General features: G+C 40.5%; 1 protein-coding gene across 1 annotated transcript; it reads left to right on the top strand.

Moving 5' to 3' along the window:
• The first annotated feature begins 3,080 nt into the window (after positions 1-3,080).
• Positions 3,081-13,733, top strand: GZMK (granzyme K). The gene is made up of 5 exons (XM_006074166.4): positions 3,081-3,230; positions 3,503-3,650; positions 10,298-10,448; positions 11,220-11,489; positions 13,335-13,733. The coding sequence occupies exons 1-5, from the start codon at positions 3,167-3,169 to the stop codon at positions 13,494-13,496; spliced, it is 795 nt and encodes a 264-aa protein (XP_006074228.2). The 5' UTR covers positions 3,081-3,166; the 3' UTR covers positions 13,497-13,733.
• Positions 13,734-15,939: the final 2,206 nt, after the last annotated feature.

Here is a 15,939-nt window from a genome sequence, read left to right as displayed (position 1 = left end):
GATAGCCATGGGAGTCTTGGAAACCTTGGTGTTGGAAAACTTTTTGAAGGAGGCCAAAAGGGAAGAGATGGGGAGGGCTTGAAAGAGACTTGCTTTGCAGTTGTGTCTACAGAGCAGTATTCAAACTACCCAGGGGGAAGACCAGGTGTGTTTTGGAATTTTGTTTGATGATTTGTTTGGTTTTCATTTCAATTCATTGTGGACTATACAAGAGAAATACGTAGAAAAATTAAAATTTTAAAAGGCATATAAAATGCATGCCCTAGCTTATGATTAGATTGGACAGATATTATATTGCATTTCATGAAATAAAATAAATTAGTATAGTCATGATAAATGGCTGTAACAACTTCTAAACTCTGACTCTCAACTTCTGCCTTCCTCTTGCCTGGGATGGATACTAAACAGGTCACAGACCAGCACAGGTTTGAGGGCCATGCTTTGAGCGACAAAGCTTTAGAGGGAGTGGCTAATGAAGTGATAAAAGCCCATTGAGGAGAACAACATGTGGCCTTTGGAGTTTCTAGACAGCTGTTCTATATGAGTCTCTCAAAACATAGAAGGGTCAAGAGAGAAGAGGGATGGAGGAAAACAAAAACCCCAAGCTCAAAATCAGCATCCCCAAAAGCAGCTAATAAGGACAGCTGAACACAACACAGCGAAGAAGCTCAAGGCCGCCGACCCGTGAGCGAGTCCAGCACAAAGCACTGCCTCGCACTTGCTCAGCCCAGCACAGCTGCTGCAAAATCCATCCAAAGCAAACACGGCTCTCCCCGTAGCAGACTCAACAGAACAAAAACCAACACCCAGAAATAAATTAGATCTCAGAGCTCATCATGTTACACAGCCCAGTGTTCTCAAATCCAAGATCCTGAATGGTATAATAAATGATCCCACTGACCCACAAACCAAGTAACTCTTGACTATAAACTGACATGATTCTCAGAATTTTCCTGGTCAGCTACAAGAGTTATGAGACTGTCCTCCCAATTAAATTAAACCTCACCATGTCTAATTGCAGTGTATACAGCTAAATCCTTTTTTCCCTTTGCACAGCCAGCTTGCCTCTTAGAGCATCTAAGCCACAGAACTTCTCAAAGCCCAGCAGGCATGTGGTCAGGTTGAAAGCCACATGCAGCCTGGAGCCAGCACCTAAGGGTTTAAGAACAAACTCTGCCACCTGCTAGCTTGGTACTTTCCATCAAGTCTTTATCAACAAAGCAAGACTAATATCAGCGACTTCCCTGGGAACTGAGTTGAAAATGCCTACCAATTTGTAAAAATGTATGTGATGCTAGTCCTTGCTACACAGAAAATAAGCAGCTGAGAGATGTTTTAACCATGCCCTGCTCCACCAGAAATGAAGGAATAAAGCTTTGCCTTTTGCACAATTCATTTCTTCCTCATAGTTAAATCACTTCCACGTGTCACACATGATTTTGCTTAAGTTCCCAACATCATCGTGATAGAGTTGAGGAGCTGGCATCATCATGTCCACTCCACAGCTTCCAAAAGTGGCAAAAAAATGAGGGCTCCATCGAGGCACACCAACAGTGACAAAGATGACTTCAAAAGTAACAGGAACTTATGGCTGTTTCCTTTATTAAGTTCGTGGCTTTTCTTAATCTGGCTTCTCCTTTTCTCACCAGGTCTATGAGACAGGAAGTCACCACTCTGTATTGGGTTTGTTCATTCTTCTTATTTACTATGCAGGAGAGCTTTACTGTTGCTGCATCCTGATAAAGTACAAACAGGATATTTCTCATATTTTGTGCTCTGGTGGTATATTTATTAACATACAACTTATTTTAGATCAGGCAATTGATTTGACCCAGCGTGTATGCTGTGTAACTTCAGGCAAATTACTTAACCTCTCTGAGTCAATTTCTATAATTGTAACACAGATATAATAGTTTGTCCTACGTTCCACACAGACATAAGACATGAAAACATATAAATGATCATGTAAAGAGAATTTTAGGAAGATTTAAGACATTTGTTAAATTTAATGTAGAATATGCAAGCATAATAATTATTAGTATTATTCCTACTGTCTTGCTAGAAAACAATTCAGTAGGAGTCTTTTGCACTCTGACAAGAATAATAGCTCTGGATTTCAATTTATTTTTGTAAAAAAAATAAAAGATAGGATGCAAATATTTCAGAAGAAAGAAAATAAGATCTGTTAATTAAAGGTTAATTTTGGTCAGTGTTTTTAGAACGTGCTTGGGATCTTGTGCGGTGCCTGATTGGTCTGTCTCTATTCATTTAATAACATCTGCCCTAGTGATCAGCACCCAGCACAGACAGAATCTCATAGAAGCTTAAGGCTAATATCTTTTGTAGTAAAGGAGAAAGTACTATATAAAGGCTGGCAATGCATTTCATCTGTTCCTGGGGAGAGTGACAAAGTGCAGTCCATGATTTTGAAAAGATATTATTATTAAGACCCTGGATAAACACATGGTCATTTTCAATTAAAAATGAGTAAAATAGAGACTCAGAATTTAAAAATATGTTGCCAAAGTTCCCCTTTAATAACATTATGAAATCTCCCAAAAATGTAACTAAAATTTAACCAAATTTGGTCACATTTAGAGAAAATGGCATGTCTAGGAATAAGCTTGCTACAAAACATATGGGTTTCTCTGGATGATATTCAGGCTTTAGCTAAGACTTATTGTAAGGCAACCATGATCTGTGCAAGGTTCCATGTCTCTCTATGTAATAAATCTACGTCCAAATGAAAAATAGAAACTAAATATGATAGGCACCATTTTCTGCCAGGAAAAATAGTAAGTATTACTTTAGAGCAATGAACATCTTTGAACTCTGTCTGCAACTTCATTGAGTTCTTATGGTTTGGATAATTTTTATTCTCTCAACATTTATAACATGAGTACTTATACAGATACTGAAAATGGTTAACTCTGGAAATGAGTTCTTTATGGCACACATACCTTGTTTCAAAAAGTCCTAAAAGCATAATTCTGAAACTCCCCAAACTACATACCTTTAATCTTAGGTGTGAAAAACTTTTCACCACCAAAACGCTTGTGGTGAGAAGGCTAAATTTGCAAAATCAAAATTCAACCTTCAGACTCTTCTTCCTTTGCCAATACAGTCAGACTATTTCATCTGGGCTTCTTAAATCTAAGCTACTAACATGACTAAGTTTTCTTCTTTTTTTCTATGTTTCCTACTAGCCGGGACTTATATGACTCCAGAGTGTAAGTATCTCCTATACCTACCACCTGTCAGCATTCAATGAGTTTCTAGTGATTGTGTTATCACATTATAAATGAAAATAATGTTTATATCCATGTAGATCCCAATAAACTATAATGTAGCATGCAATTGTTCATCAGTAAAATTATAATCACTATTAGGTGACTGAAGATTTTTTTTTTTAATCTTAGAAAATGACATAATGACTGTCAAAAGAATTAAGAGAAATAATCCACTTAGATCTCTTCCATTAACTCTTGGTTTTCTTTGGCAGGTTTCAACATGGAGATTATTGGCGGGAGAGAAGTATCCCCTCACTCCAGGCCGTTTATGGCGTCCCTGCAGTATGGCGGCGACCACATCTGTGGGGGAGTGCTGATCCATCCTCAGTGGGTGCTCACAGCAGCCCACTGCCACTTGCGGTGAGTATTACTCGCTGTGTCCCCTCAAGTTGCCTAGAAAAGAAGCTGGCCTCTCCCGGGAGAAAATTCGATCTACCCTTGTGCGTGCTAAGTCACTTCAGTCGCGTCCAACTCTTTGTGATCCCATGGACTGTAGCCCGCCAGGCTTCTCTGACCATGGGATTCTCCAGGCAAGAATACCGGAGTGGGTTGGCATTTCCTCCTCCAGGGGATCTTCCTGACCCAGGGATCAAACCTGCACCTCTTACATCTCCTGCATTGGCAGGAGGGTTCTTTACCACTAGCACCACCTCGATTTACCCTTAGCTTCTGTGATAACTGACCAATTGGTGGAGCCGATTTTACCGTCTCACACATCCTTGATTCTGCCCAAAGTTCTACCTTTCTGGGAGATCTAGACAACCTAATAGACAAATTCAAATCCTTCATGTAATGCCAAGGAACACAGCAACAGTTATAACTGAAGCAGCAATGTTCCTGACCTTGTTAGGGGAAATTAGACATCCTGACTTTGCACCCTATTTTAAAAATGGGTTATAATAACTGTAGTACATAACTGCTTCATGGGGTTTTGAGGATTAAATACTATCTATTTAAATATTTTAAAATACTTAACAGATAAGCTGCAATAGATTGGCTTTGCTTATAGACTTTTAGACCCTTACCTTAACTCCCCTGCTCAATGCCTACCCCAGAGGCCTGAGTTCACAGTTTAGGAATCACAGCTATAAGGGGCAACAATTTCCCTGCTGCTGCTAAGTCACTTCAGTCATGTCCGACTCTGTGCGACCCCATAGACGGAAGCCCACCAGGCTCCCCCGTCCCTGGGATGCTCCCCCGTCCCTGGGATTCTCCAGGCAAGAACACTGGAGTGGGTTGCCATTTCCTTCTCCAATGCGTGAAAGTGAAAAGTGAAAGGGAAGTCGCTCAGTTGTGTCCAACTCTCAGCGACCCCATGGACTGCAGCCTTCCAGGCTCCTCCGTCCATGGGATTTTCCAGGCAAGAGTACTGGAGTGGGGTGCCATTGCCTTCTCCATAGATGAAAAAAAAGAAAAAGTCTAGATGATTTACACAGAAAAAGAGGAGATGAGTACTTTTCTGGGATACCTAAAATGAAAGTATTTGTAGAGACAGACTATAAGCTCTCACTCTAGGATTCTCTTGCTGTCATTCGGTAGCTAAGTCGTGTCCCACTCTTTGCAACCCCATGGAATGCAGCACGCCAGGCTTCTCTGTGCTTCAGAGTTTGCTCAAATTCATATCCATTGAGTCAGTGATGCTGTCTAATCATCACATCCTCCACTGCCCCTTTCTCCTCTTGCCCTCAAACTTCCCCAGCATCAGGGTCTTTCCAATGAGTCAGGTCTTCGCATCAGGTGGCCAAAGTATTGGGAGCTTCAGCTTCAGCGTCCGTCCCTCCAGTGAATATTCAGGGTTCATTTCCTGTAGAATTGACTGGTTTGATCTCCTTGCAGTCCAAGGGACTGTCCAGAGTCTTCTTACTTCAGCTAAAAATATCCAAAACCCTTCTTGGGATGCTGCAAACATCACCAAAGGAAAAGCAATAGAAAACTACTTTGGTGTTTGTTGCTTTATTTGCTTGTTTTGGTTTGGGGGAGTTGTTTTTTGTTTGTATGTTTCTTCTTTATCATTCTTGCCTGAATAAGCTAAAAAACAAGAATAGATAAGCCTTCACCTTTCCTTACAAACATGACAGCACTACACTTAAGAACCTCTTAGCCATAAGCATTTACTCTCTAGGCATCAGTTATATACCTAAATGAAACAACAGAATTGACCTTGCTTTCATATACTGGGGATTTTGTTTGGTGGCCCCCATTTTAATGAGACTATTTGAAGACAAACAAGAAATTTTGAAGCCTGAAAACTGTATGAACTTCTGTATTATTTCTAAATAGCAAGCCACTAATTTCTGACTTAACATGGCTACTTCATTTAAGCGGGGTTCTCTCTGTCACAGAAATAACACTTGTGTCCACATCACTCTGTCCTTTCTAGGGCATTTGTCCCCTGGGTACCAGTTAGGCAAAGGGTGACCATCGATAAATGTTCATTCAATTTCAAATACACACACTTCAGATATGCTTGTGGTTACACATTCAAATGAATTATACCGTCCCCAGACATGGAGCTTGATTTATTATAAATGCTGAACAAATGCTGGATAGAAAAAAGGGAAATAAATTGGAGAAGAAGGGTTTTTTGGTTTTTCCTAAGCTAAAAGCACATTATGTGACATCCTTTGTAAGCCGTAAAGGGCTACCCAAAGGAGAAAAGTGAGAGTGTTAGTCATTCAGTCATGTTCGACTCTTTGCGATCCCATGAACTGTAGCCCACCAGTCTTCTCTGTCCATGGAATTTTCTATGCAAGAATACTGGAGTGGATAGCCAACTACCCAAAGATAAATAGTATTATTAAGTTGAATTCTAAATTTTGGCAAATGAGCTTGATTCAGTAGAAATACATTCACAAATTGAAAAATGGGGAAAAAAGAATCTTGGAATTAAAGGAAAAAACAAAACAACATTGCTAAATATTGTTTTAAATGGCTGGAGTTTAAAAGAACTCCAGAATATGTGGCTCATATTTCCTCTACAGGACACTTGGGTGTAAAAATGTAGGCATATTGGTGCTTGGAAAAATATTAAACTTTATGAAATCCAAAATATTTATGAAATAGTTCAATGGTGGCTTCCCACAAATGTACTCCCAAGTATCCTGTGGGAATAGCTTAGTAACACTAGACCCTTCTCTCAGCAAAATGATGAAGGAGGCCAAATCTGGGGTGTTCTCTTCTCACTACCCATCCACACTAAGTTCTTCACTTAGGCCCCTTTGTTAGGTGCCATGCTGATTATAAAAGGAAACTGGCAAAAAGAAAAAGGTGTCTTATATAATCTTATTTTCAGCATTTCAATTTATCAGAAGCAAAACTCTAACCAAGTCTTGTCTACTGTCTTCCTGAGTCTCTTCCAATGCCTTCTCCCACTGAACACTTGCCCCATCATGTCACCTGCTTAGTGAAAGTCACTCCGACTCTTTGCAACCCCATGGACCCCACTATAGTCCATGGAATTCTCCAGGCCAGAATACTGGAGTGGGTAGCCTTTCCCTTCTCCAGGGGATCTCCCCAACCTAGAGATCAAACCCAGGCTCCCACATTGTGGGTGGATTCTTTACCAGCTGATCCACAAGGGAAGCCATGTCACCTACTTAGCCAGCAAATATCATAGATAGAACCCCACCTCCACCCCTTCCACATGCCCTCATTCCATTGCAAATCTCTCAAGGCTCCCATAGTAGAATGGTTACAAATTCAGACGTTGGGTTCAAACTAATAGAGCTTTAATCCTACTTTCTCTGCATCCTGGAGCCTCCGCTTAGTATCAGTGGGACTTTCTCAAGTTTGTTAATGTATCTGATCGTCAATTTCCTCATCTGCAAAATGGGGATGATCATCATTCCTCCCTCACTGGGCTATGGTGAGGTTTAAATGAGGGAAAATATGTAAAATGCTTAGCACAAAACCTGACACACTAAAATAATTTAATAAATGTTGTCTAATGTTATAATGTTATATTGGACATGAATCTGAGCAAACTCCAGGAGACAGTGGAGGACAGAGGAGCCTGGTGTGCTTCAGTCCATGAGGTTGCAGAGTTGGACATGACTTAGCAACTGAACAACATTATATTAATATCTGTGTATCTGTATCTTCCATGGCAATCACTCAGGAACAAATTTCATGATCCAGTCATGTTGATGGAATAAACCGTAATAGCCCGTCTCTGACAGCCTGGTCGTTCCCTCCTCTTTTATGCAAAAGACCTCAAAAAATTAGGAAACCTACATTCACTATCACACCCAGAGGAATGGGTCTAGGCAGAAACACTGCTCAGTGCCAAGGCAGACTGGCAGAGGAAGTAAGAGGCTTGAAGGGACTTGGCGTGAGGCTTATAAAGTTGCCATGCAGCCAAACACCTCCAGATGATTCTGAAGCTGGTCTTTGAACCACCCATAGGGAGACACTGTGCTGTGCAAATGAGACGCTGGTGTTGTTGCTTCTCCTCCATGGGAATTCAAACCTGAATTTAGCTAAGGAGGTGGGATTCTGGGACTCAGGTAATTCCAGGTATCCTGTGGGCAGAAAATATTGACCTTTGTAGTACAGATTACAGTTGAACTGTATCTAGCAATGGAAAATTCAAAAAACATTTGTGGTCTGCTTGGGTTGTTTTTGGTATTCACATGTCCCAGTGGAGACAAAAAGTAAACAAAACAAAGTCATTAACGGATCAAGGACATTGATAAAAGATGAAGGAAAACCAGACACTTTCTCTGCACCCTTCCCCTAGTCAGAATTCATCTTCCACATCCCACATTCATATCACCCTGCCTTTCCATGTTAGTTATTTATGTACATACCTGTCTTTTCTATTTTATCAGTAGCCCCAGGGATTTTATATTATCCTTCCCCTCCACAGCTTTGGATTTAGCAGGTACACTGAATTTGAGTTTGAATCAATCCTAGGAAATCCAATCCACATCTTTTGAGAAATTTAATCCCCATCCTGATTTTGCAACAGGCGAATTTTTCAACAAATAGAGCTGAAATTCCCAAAATAAACCAAAATAAAGTCTTTTGGTAGAAACCCCAAAGTGTTAATTCCCAGCAGTCAGAGCCCTACCATACACAAACGCATTTAAGCACAGTCATGCTCTGGTTCTCCAAACCTGAAACAAACTTTTCTTCCTTTTTCTGTATGTTTCTGTGTTCTTTTTAATTTTTGCTCATCTTTATTCATCTATATATATGTGTTTTGGGCTTCCCTGGTAGCTCAGCTGATAAATAATCTGCCTGCAATGCAGAAGATCTGGGTTCAATTCCTGAGTTGGCAAGATTCCCTGGAAGAGAGCATGGCAACCCACACCAGTATTCTTGCCTGGAGAATCCCCATGGCAGGCTACAGTTCATGGGATTGCAAAGAGTCGGACATGACTGAGCAACTAAGCACAACACAGCACAGCATATATGTGTGTTTTTATTGTAATTTATGACCCTTTTCCATATGACAATGAAATAGTTACATGCAAATAAATATAATTCTTTTTTATTACCTTCCTTGTTCCAAAAAAGGATTCGAAGATGGGTGTTTCCTGAGAACACGCATAAAAATGGGACATTTTTGTAGAATGCAAGTGGTTCCAAAGTGCAGTGAAAGTGTTAGTCACTCCAGTCACGTCTGACTCTTTGCAACCCCATGGATTGTAGGCTGCCAGGCTCCTCTGTCCATGGGATTTCCCAGGCAAGAATACTGAAGTGGATTGCCATTTCCTTCTCCAGGGTATCTTCCCAACCCAGAGATCAAACCCAGGTATCCTGCATTGCAAGCAGACTCTTTACCATCTGAGCCACCAGGGAAGTCTGGAAACAGCTCCAAGGTGTTGTTGAAAGCTCAAAAATAATTTTCTGTTTTCATAATGATGTGAATATAATTTTACTCAACATACAATAAATCAGATCAACTTTTGAAACATTGGCATACTATAATTGTATATGACTGGAGAAGGCAATGGCACCCCACTCCAGTACTCTTGCCTGGAAAATCCCATGGGTGGAGGAGCCTGGGGGGCTGCAGTCCATGGGGTCGCTAAGAGTCAGACACGACTGAGTGACTTCACTTTCACTTTTCACTTTCACGCATTGGAGAAGGAAATGGCAACCCACTCCAGTGTTCTTGCCTGGAGAATACCAGGGACAGGGGAGCCTGGTGGGCTTCCGTCTATGGGGTCGCACAGAGTTGGACATGACTGAAGCGACTTAGCAGCAGCAGCAGCAGGGATTTAAAAAAAAAACAAAGTATTGTTTCCATCATCTGACTCACCAGTTTTATCCTCTAAATCTCCACCATGGAATTATCTATGGCTACTAACTCTAAAGTACCTTAATTTCAGATGATTTTTCACCTAGAGGAAAGTTTTCCTTTCTTGTCTGAATCATCTTTCTAATTGAGTAGACAGAACATATGAGAATGGATCTTAATTCTCCCTATTGCCCTGAGATAAGATTTAGACATACCAGATTAGCAAGTGTAGAGTTGACTTTGTTGTTGTTTAGTCACTAAGTCATGTCCAACTCTTTGCAACCCCATGGACTGTAGCCCATCAGGCTTCTCCGTCCATGGGATTCTCCAGGCAAGAATACTGGAGTGGGTTGCCATTTCCTTCTCCAGGAGATCTTCCCCACCAAGGAATCGAATCTGCATTGGAGGCAGATTCTTTACTGCTGAGCCACCAGGGAAGCCCAGAGTTGAGTCTTTTCCTTTTAGTTATTAAAATATTTAATATTTGGAAGGTGAATAAACTTGTATTCGGTCACTTAGGATTCTCCTTCTTTCCCCCCACAGTACAGCGCTAGCTGGGGAATTGGACTTGGATGGATTTGGCCCTTGTTTTCATCCTTTCGTTATTGGGCCCATGACCTCTGTCACTCCAGCTAATCCTGCACAGGGTACCTTGAAGTTGGTCCTTATTCCTGTATGTATGTGGCTTCTCCACCATTTCTACTTCCCACTGGAAGATTGGGGAATCATTCTGTGTGTCTATTCTTTTCACTTTTTTTAGGTTTGCCAAAAGCCAGTCTTCCAAAGTGGTTTTAGGAGCACACTCTCTCTCAAAGAATGAGGCCTCCAAGCAAAGATTTGAGATTAAAAAATTCATACGATTCCCAGGATTTGCATTAGCCCCTAAATCAAATGATATTATGCTGGTTAAGGTATGTAGCATTGTGTTCCTTCAATTTCTCCAACATACCTTATAGTTCAGTTGTTAAATCATCTAACAAAGCATTTTGTTAGCGTTCTCCCTCTGTTCAAGGTGATGTATTGTGACATATTCTATTAGGGTTCATTGTACTCCATTTAATGCCTTGAAAGAAAAAAGAATGTATCATAAACACGCCTGGGCTATGTTTATACAAGGAAAAACAGCTCTGATGTTCACATTCGTGGGAGGAGAACATCCCAACAGGCACAAGGATCCACACTGCAAGCTTTTTCTCCCAATGCTTTTCTCATTAGCAAGTGAAAAGTACAAGTCACTTATACAACAGAGCCAAGCAAGTGACTTCAGGGACACAGAAGTGAGTTACAACTTAGTCTAGACCATACTAAGTCCAGTCCAAATCCAGTCTAGACCATACTCAAGGGTCCTATCCAGCAGGAAAGAGCCCAGCCCTCAAAGTCATGACCTATGGATGTTATTCCACAGAAAATCATCCAATGCAGAGCAAAGGCCAGTTGGCTTGAGACTGGGCAAAATTCCTGCTCTATGTAAGCTTCCTCCCTGAGCATCACTGAGCTCTAAAGGGAATGAAGAGTGTGTTCAGAAAAGCAACAACCACAAATGCAGCTGCGGGCTACCACCAAAGTAGATTCAAGAAAAAGGACGCCCTCAGAGAACAGAGGGACCACACATACATCGCTCGGACTAATCACAAAATACTACTGGGGACAAACGATCGTTTATTCTCTTTTCAATCTGTCAGCTTCACACGGCCGCAATACTCAACAAACATGTCCAACTGCTCCACCCAAGAGCTAAAAATGATATTAAAGCTGGAACAAAATGCCAGGTTGTTGGCTGGGGAGCCACTGACCCAGAAGGCTTAAGCCTTTCTGATACCCTGCGAGAAGTGACTGTCACTGTCATAAGTCGGAAAACGTGCAACAGCCGAGATTATTACAACCACAACCCTGTTGTAACTAGAACCATGCTATGTGCAGGAGATGCCAGAGGCCAGAAGGATTCCTGTCAGGTAAGAATCCCTCACTCAAACAGGCATTTCAGGGTGCTGAGCTACAGTCAAGCTCTATCTGCACACTCGCAGCGAGGAGGAGAGGCGTGGCGAACACAGCATCACAACTCCGAAAAGGTGCTCTCCCATCCTGCACAGCCTTCACTGTGCTTTCTCATCTGCCACTCCAAATAAGCCATAGAACTTGTGAAACACACAGTTAGCACTCATTAATGTTTGTTAAGCAGGGTCATGGACTATATCTGGTAACTTTTACAGGCTTCCTCTGAGGGGTACTACCCTCCTTAGAAAACCTACCAACCCTGAGGTCACAAGTGGTGACCTGAAAATAATCTCTCAATCCCTGACCCACCCCGGCTTTAAACTAATCAATATCTGCATTGCACGCTCAGTTGCTTCAGTTGTGTCCTACTCTTTGCCACTCTATAGACTGTAGCCCACCAGGCTCCTCTGTCTATGGCAAGAATACTGGAGTGGGTTACCATGCCCTCCTCCAGGGGATCTTCCAGACCCAAGGATCGAACCCGTGTCTCCTGTATATCCTGCGCTGCAGGCAAATTCTTTACTGCTGAGCCACAGGGTAAGCCCCTAAACTAATTAATAGAGAGGTCTTATAAAATTCAAATGCAAAAAGCTCAAATGTATATTCAATATTCTGTATTTCTTAAATAATGTTGACTGCTAACTGACTAAACAGTCATGTTTTTCAAATTCTTTGTTTCTTGAGGCATTAAAAAAAAAAAAAAAAAAGAACTTCCCTGGTGGCTCAGTAGGTAAAGAATACTTCTGCAATGCAGATCAGGTTTAATCCCTGGGTCGGTAAGATCCCCTGAAGAAGGAAATGGCAAGCCACTCCAGTGTTCTTGCCTGGGAAATCCCATGGACAGAGAAACCTGGTGGGCTATAGTCCATGGGGTCTTAAAGAGTCAGACACAGCTGAGTGGCTAAACCACCACTATGTTAACAGGTGACGAAGACTACCTAGCACAGATGGATTACTTAAAAAAAAAAATTCACATCATACTATATTAAGCATTTTTAAGGGGAGGATCTGATGATCTCAAAGAGCATGTGTGACTGTAATACCCCAAGATTGTCACCCCCAAATCTCTATTTTCATGGCCAACCAAGCACAAAGTACTACAGTTTTCCACCTGCATGGCAGCAGAGGCAAAGGCTGCTCTTTAGATTCAAAACCCAGCTCCGTATCTGAAAGGCTAGGCTTCCTTCTCTATTACCTTGTCACTTTCCTTGACAGAACTTTTGTTACATGTTTTGTTGTCAGAGTGAGTCCTCAAGAATCTGTTCATTGGGCAAGTATTTACAAAGTGTTGGATATGTGCAGAGCCCCATGTTCAATCATATGACAATGGGGGAAAAAAAATAATAGACAAGGCAGAGTGCTCACCACCAAGACATTTACTCTAATACATTGCTTTTTTCTGTCAGCCTCAATAGCAACTTGATTTCAAACCCATGAGCACCAAAATGAAATTCTTAATTTAAAAATGTCTTTTATTTCAGTGGATTATTTCAAACTTCCTTGTCTCCCATTTCTTAATAAATAAAGCTCAACAATCCCAGCGACTGCTAAAATACATATACATATACATAGTCTTCGAGACAGGGACATGGACAAAGAGAGGCAGAGAGACAAATGGACAGAACCATTGTTCTGGATGGAGAGAGAGACACAGAGAACCTGTACAGCTCAGGGGCTGTAGCAGGCACTCTGCAGGACACAAAATGACCCAGATTAATAATCATTTGATGGTTATTAACAGTTGATGGTCCAAAAAGTTCAACGTCTTCTTGCCAAATATCTGCCCATTTTCTTCTTTCCAGGGTGACTCAGGGGGCCCCTTGGTCTGCAAAGGTGCCTTTCATGCCTTAGTTTCTGGAGGTCCCAAATGTGGTGATGCCAAGAAACCTGGAATCTACATCCTATTAACCCGGAAATTCCAAGCTTGGATCAAAAGGAACTTGGCCCCATCTCATGCAGACTAAGACTACAGATGATTTTCTTGGCTCTATCAGCTGCTTGTTTTCATTTTTGTTTCATTAATGTGTTCTACAGGCTAACTTATCTGCACAGGTACTTGAATGTAGTTAAAGTGGAGCACAGTCAAGGTCCACTCCTGACCTGTTAGGACTGATTTTGTTGAGGAATCAAGTTCTTTTTCACATGTACCACTGATGTATTTCTTCTATGCTGCTTTTATTCTGAATAAAATTTAGAATAGACAAGTGTCTATTTGTCTTATATGGAAATAAGATACAGAGAATGATATGTCCCCCAACTCAATCTACAACCCCACAAAGTGCAAAAAGATGATTTAAAAAGACAGTTGTGGCATCACCTTCAACCACGTTTATGTTGTTATTTCTGCTGTATCATTCTCAAAGCTGTGTTTTTAAAATTATTGGTGTTGTTCAGTTGCTAAGTCATGTCTGAAGAAACACTAAATTCAAACATCCCAGCTCAAGTGAAGAAAAAAATCATCAAGGTTTATACAAATATTTAAATAGTGCTTATTATTTTTATATCACATTCTCTTCCAAACAGGATTTAAAGCAACATATAAAAATACCTGCAATTTAAAAAATGTGAAATTGTAAACAATTTTCCCTGAAAAAAATAGAAATACCATGTGATCCATCAATTTCACTTTCAAATCTTTGAAGAAAATTAAAACACTACCTCAAAAAGATATATGCACCCCATGTTCATTGCAGTCATCCCTCATGATGCAGAGGTAAAGAATATGCCTGCCAATGCAGGAGACTCAGATCAGGAAGACCCCCTGGAGAAGGAAATGGCAACCTATTCTAGTATTCTTGCCTGGAAAATGCTATAGATTGGCGGATTCCAGTCTATGTGGTTGCAAAGAGACAGACACAACTTAGCAAATAAACAACAACATGTTCATTGCAGAACTATTTACAATAGCCAAGATATGGAAACAACTTAAATAGCTATTGATGGGTGATAAATAAAGGAATTGTGGTTTATACACACACATACATACATACACACATAATGGAATATTCAGTTCAGTTCAGTTCAGTCGGTCAGTCGTGTCCAACTCTTTGTGACCCCATGAATCACAGCACGCCAGGCCTCCCTGTCCATCACCAACTCCCGGAGTTCACTCAGACTCACGTCCATTGAGTCAGTGATGCCATCCAGCCATAAAAAGTAATGAAATCTTGCCATTTTCAAAAACATAGATGGACCTTAAGAGCATTATGCTAAATGACATGTCAGACAGAGAAATACAAATACTAAATGACCTCTCTTATATGTGGAATCTTAAAAAAAGATCATAAATACAGAGAACAGATTAGTGGTTGCCAGAGGTGGAGGGTGAGGAGTAAGTGAAATGAGTGAGGAGGGTCGAAAGGTAAATAAATGCAATTAACTAGCTAATTAATTAAAATAAATTTGGTGAACGAATTGAGACAAGGAGGAAATGAGAGTAAGAAAGAGAAGATGAACATAGGAATGTTGTTAATACTCAGAGTATCAAAATTTCCTCCCTACACTTTTGCTAGACGGAGCCATATTTGGCCTTATGAGTCAATGCAAAGAGATCAACACAATCAGTTATATGAATTACAGTATCCAAGAAATAAAAATACTGTTTTTCCAGAAGTAGAGCCTCTGGTGCTGGAAACAGAACTGTCTTCCGTAATCCCCCAAAGGCATCAGGATAACCTGAGAAGATGTTTTGGAATATAGACTGTTCTGGCTCCTTACCTAGAGATTCAGATTGAACAGGGTTGAGGTGGGCCTGGAAATCTGCATTATTTAAAAGCAATGTAGTTGATTCTAATAAATGCTCAAATCCAAAAGCCACTGATAATGAACATCCTTAATAACATCTTACAAAAAAGAACAATAAGTCTCATGGCTTTTTTTCTTTTTTTTTTTACAAATCCTTCAATATGAATTGACACTTAAAGAGCGAAGTGCAATTCAGTAGGGGCACTTGAGGGTCTCAGCTGTCCTTGATTGTGGTGGTCCAGTGATTACGGTGATAACAATTTCTATTATGATTGGGTGGTAGCAGAGCATGGGAGCATAATTCAGGCTTCTCCTTCAATGGTCAGCAGCCAAAGGATTCATCTCAGCCTTTACATTTAATCTGGGTTTCAGAAGAGAAATAATGTTCTTTTCCATGTGATGTCATCGAGTTTTCTTACATTCATATAGAAATAGATTCTTTTATGCTTGTTTGTTTGTTGTTATGGCTTTTAGAAACATTAACCAGCACTATTTGACTATGAATACTTACAAATGGAAGCACTGTTTTAAAAAACAATCTAATTAAAATTATAGAACTACTTTGAGAAAAAGTAAAAAAAGATTCTTTAAAAATTATATTTTAGTGTCATTTTGATTCATTAAAAGTAAACTGATTATGACCTAGAAATTCAAGACTATATT

This window comes from Bubalus bubalis, chromosome 19 (assembly GCF_019923935.1).
Source record: "Bubalus bubalis isolate 160015118507 breed Murrah chromosome 19, NDDB_SH_1, whole genome shotgun sequence".
Classification (NCBI taxonomy): domain Eukaryota; kingdom Metazoa; phylum Chordata; class Mammalia; order Artiodactyla; family Bovidae; genus Bubalus; species Bubalus bubalis.
The sequence above is the reverse complement of the archived record's forward strand: the minus strand, read 5'-3'. Positions and strand labels throughout refer to the sequence as shown.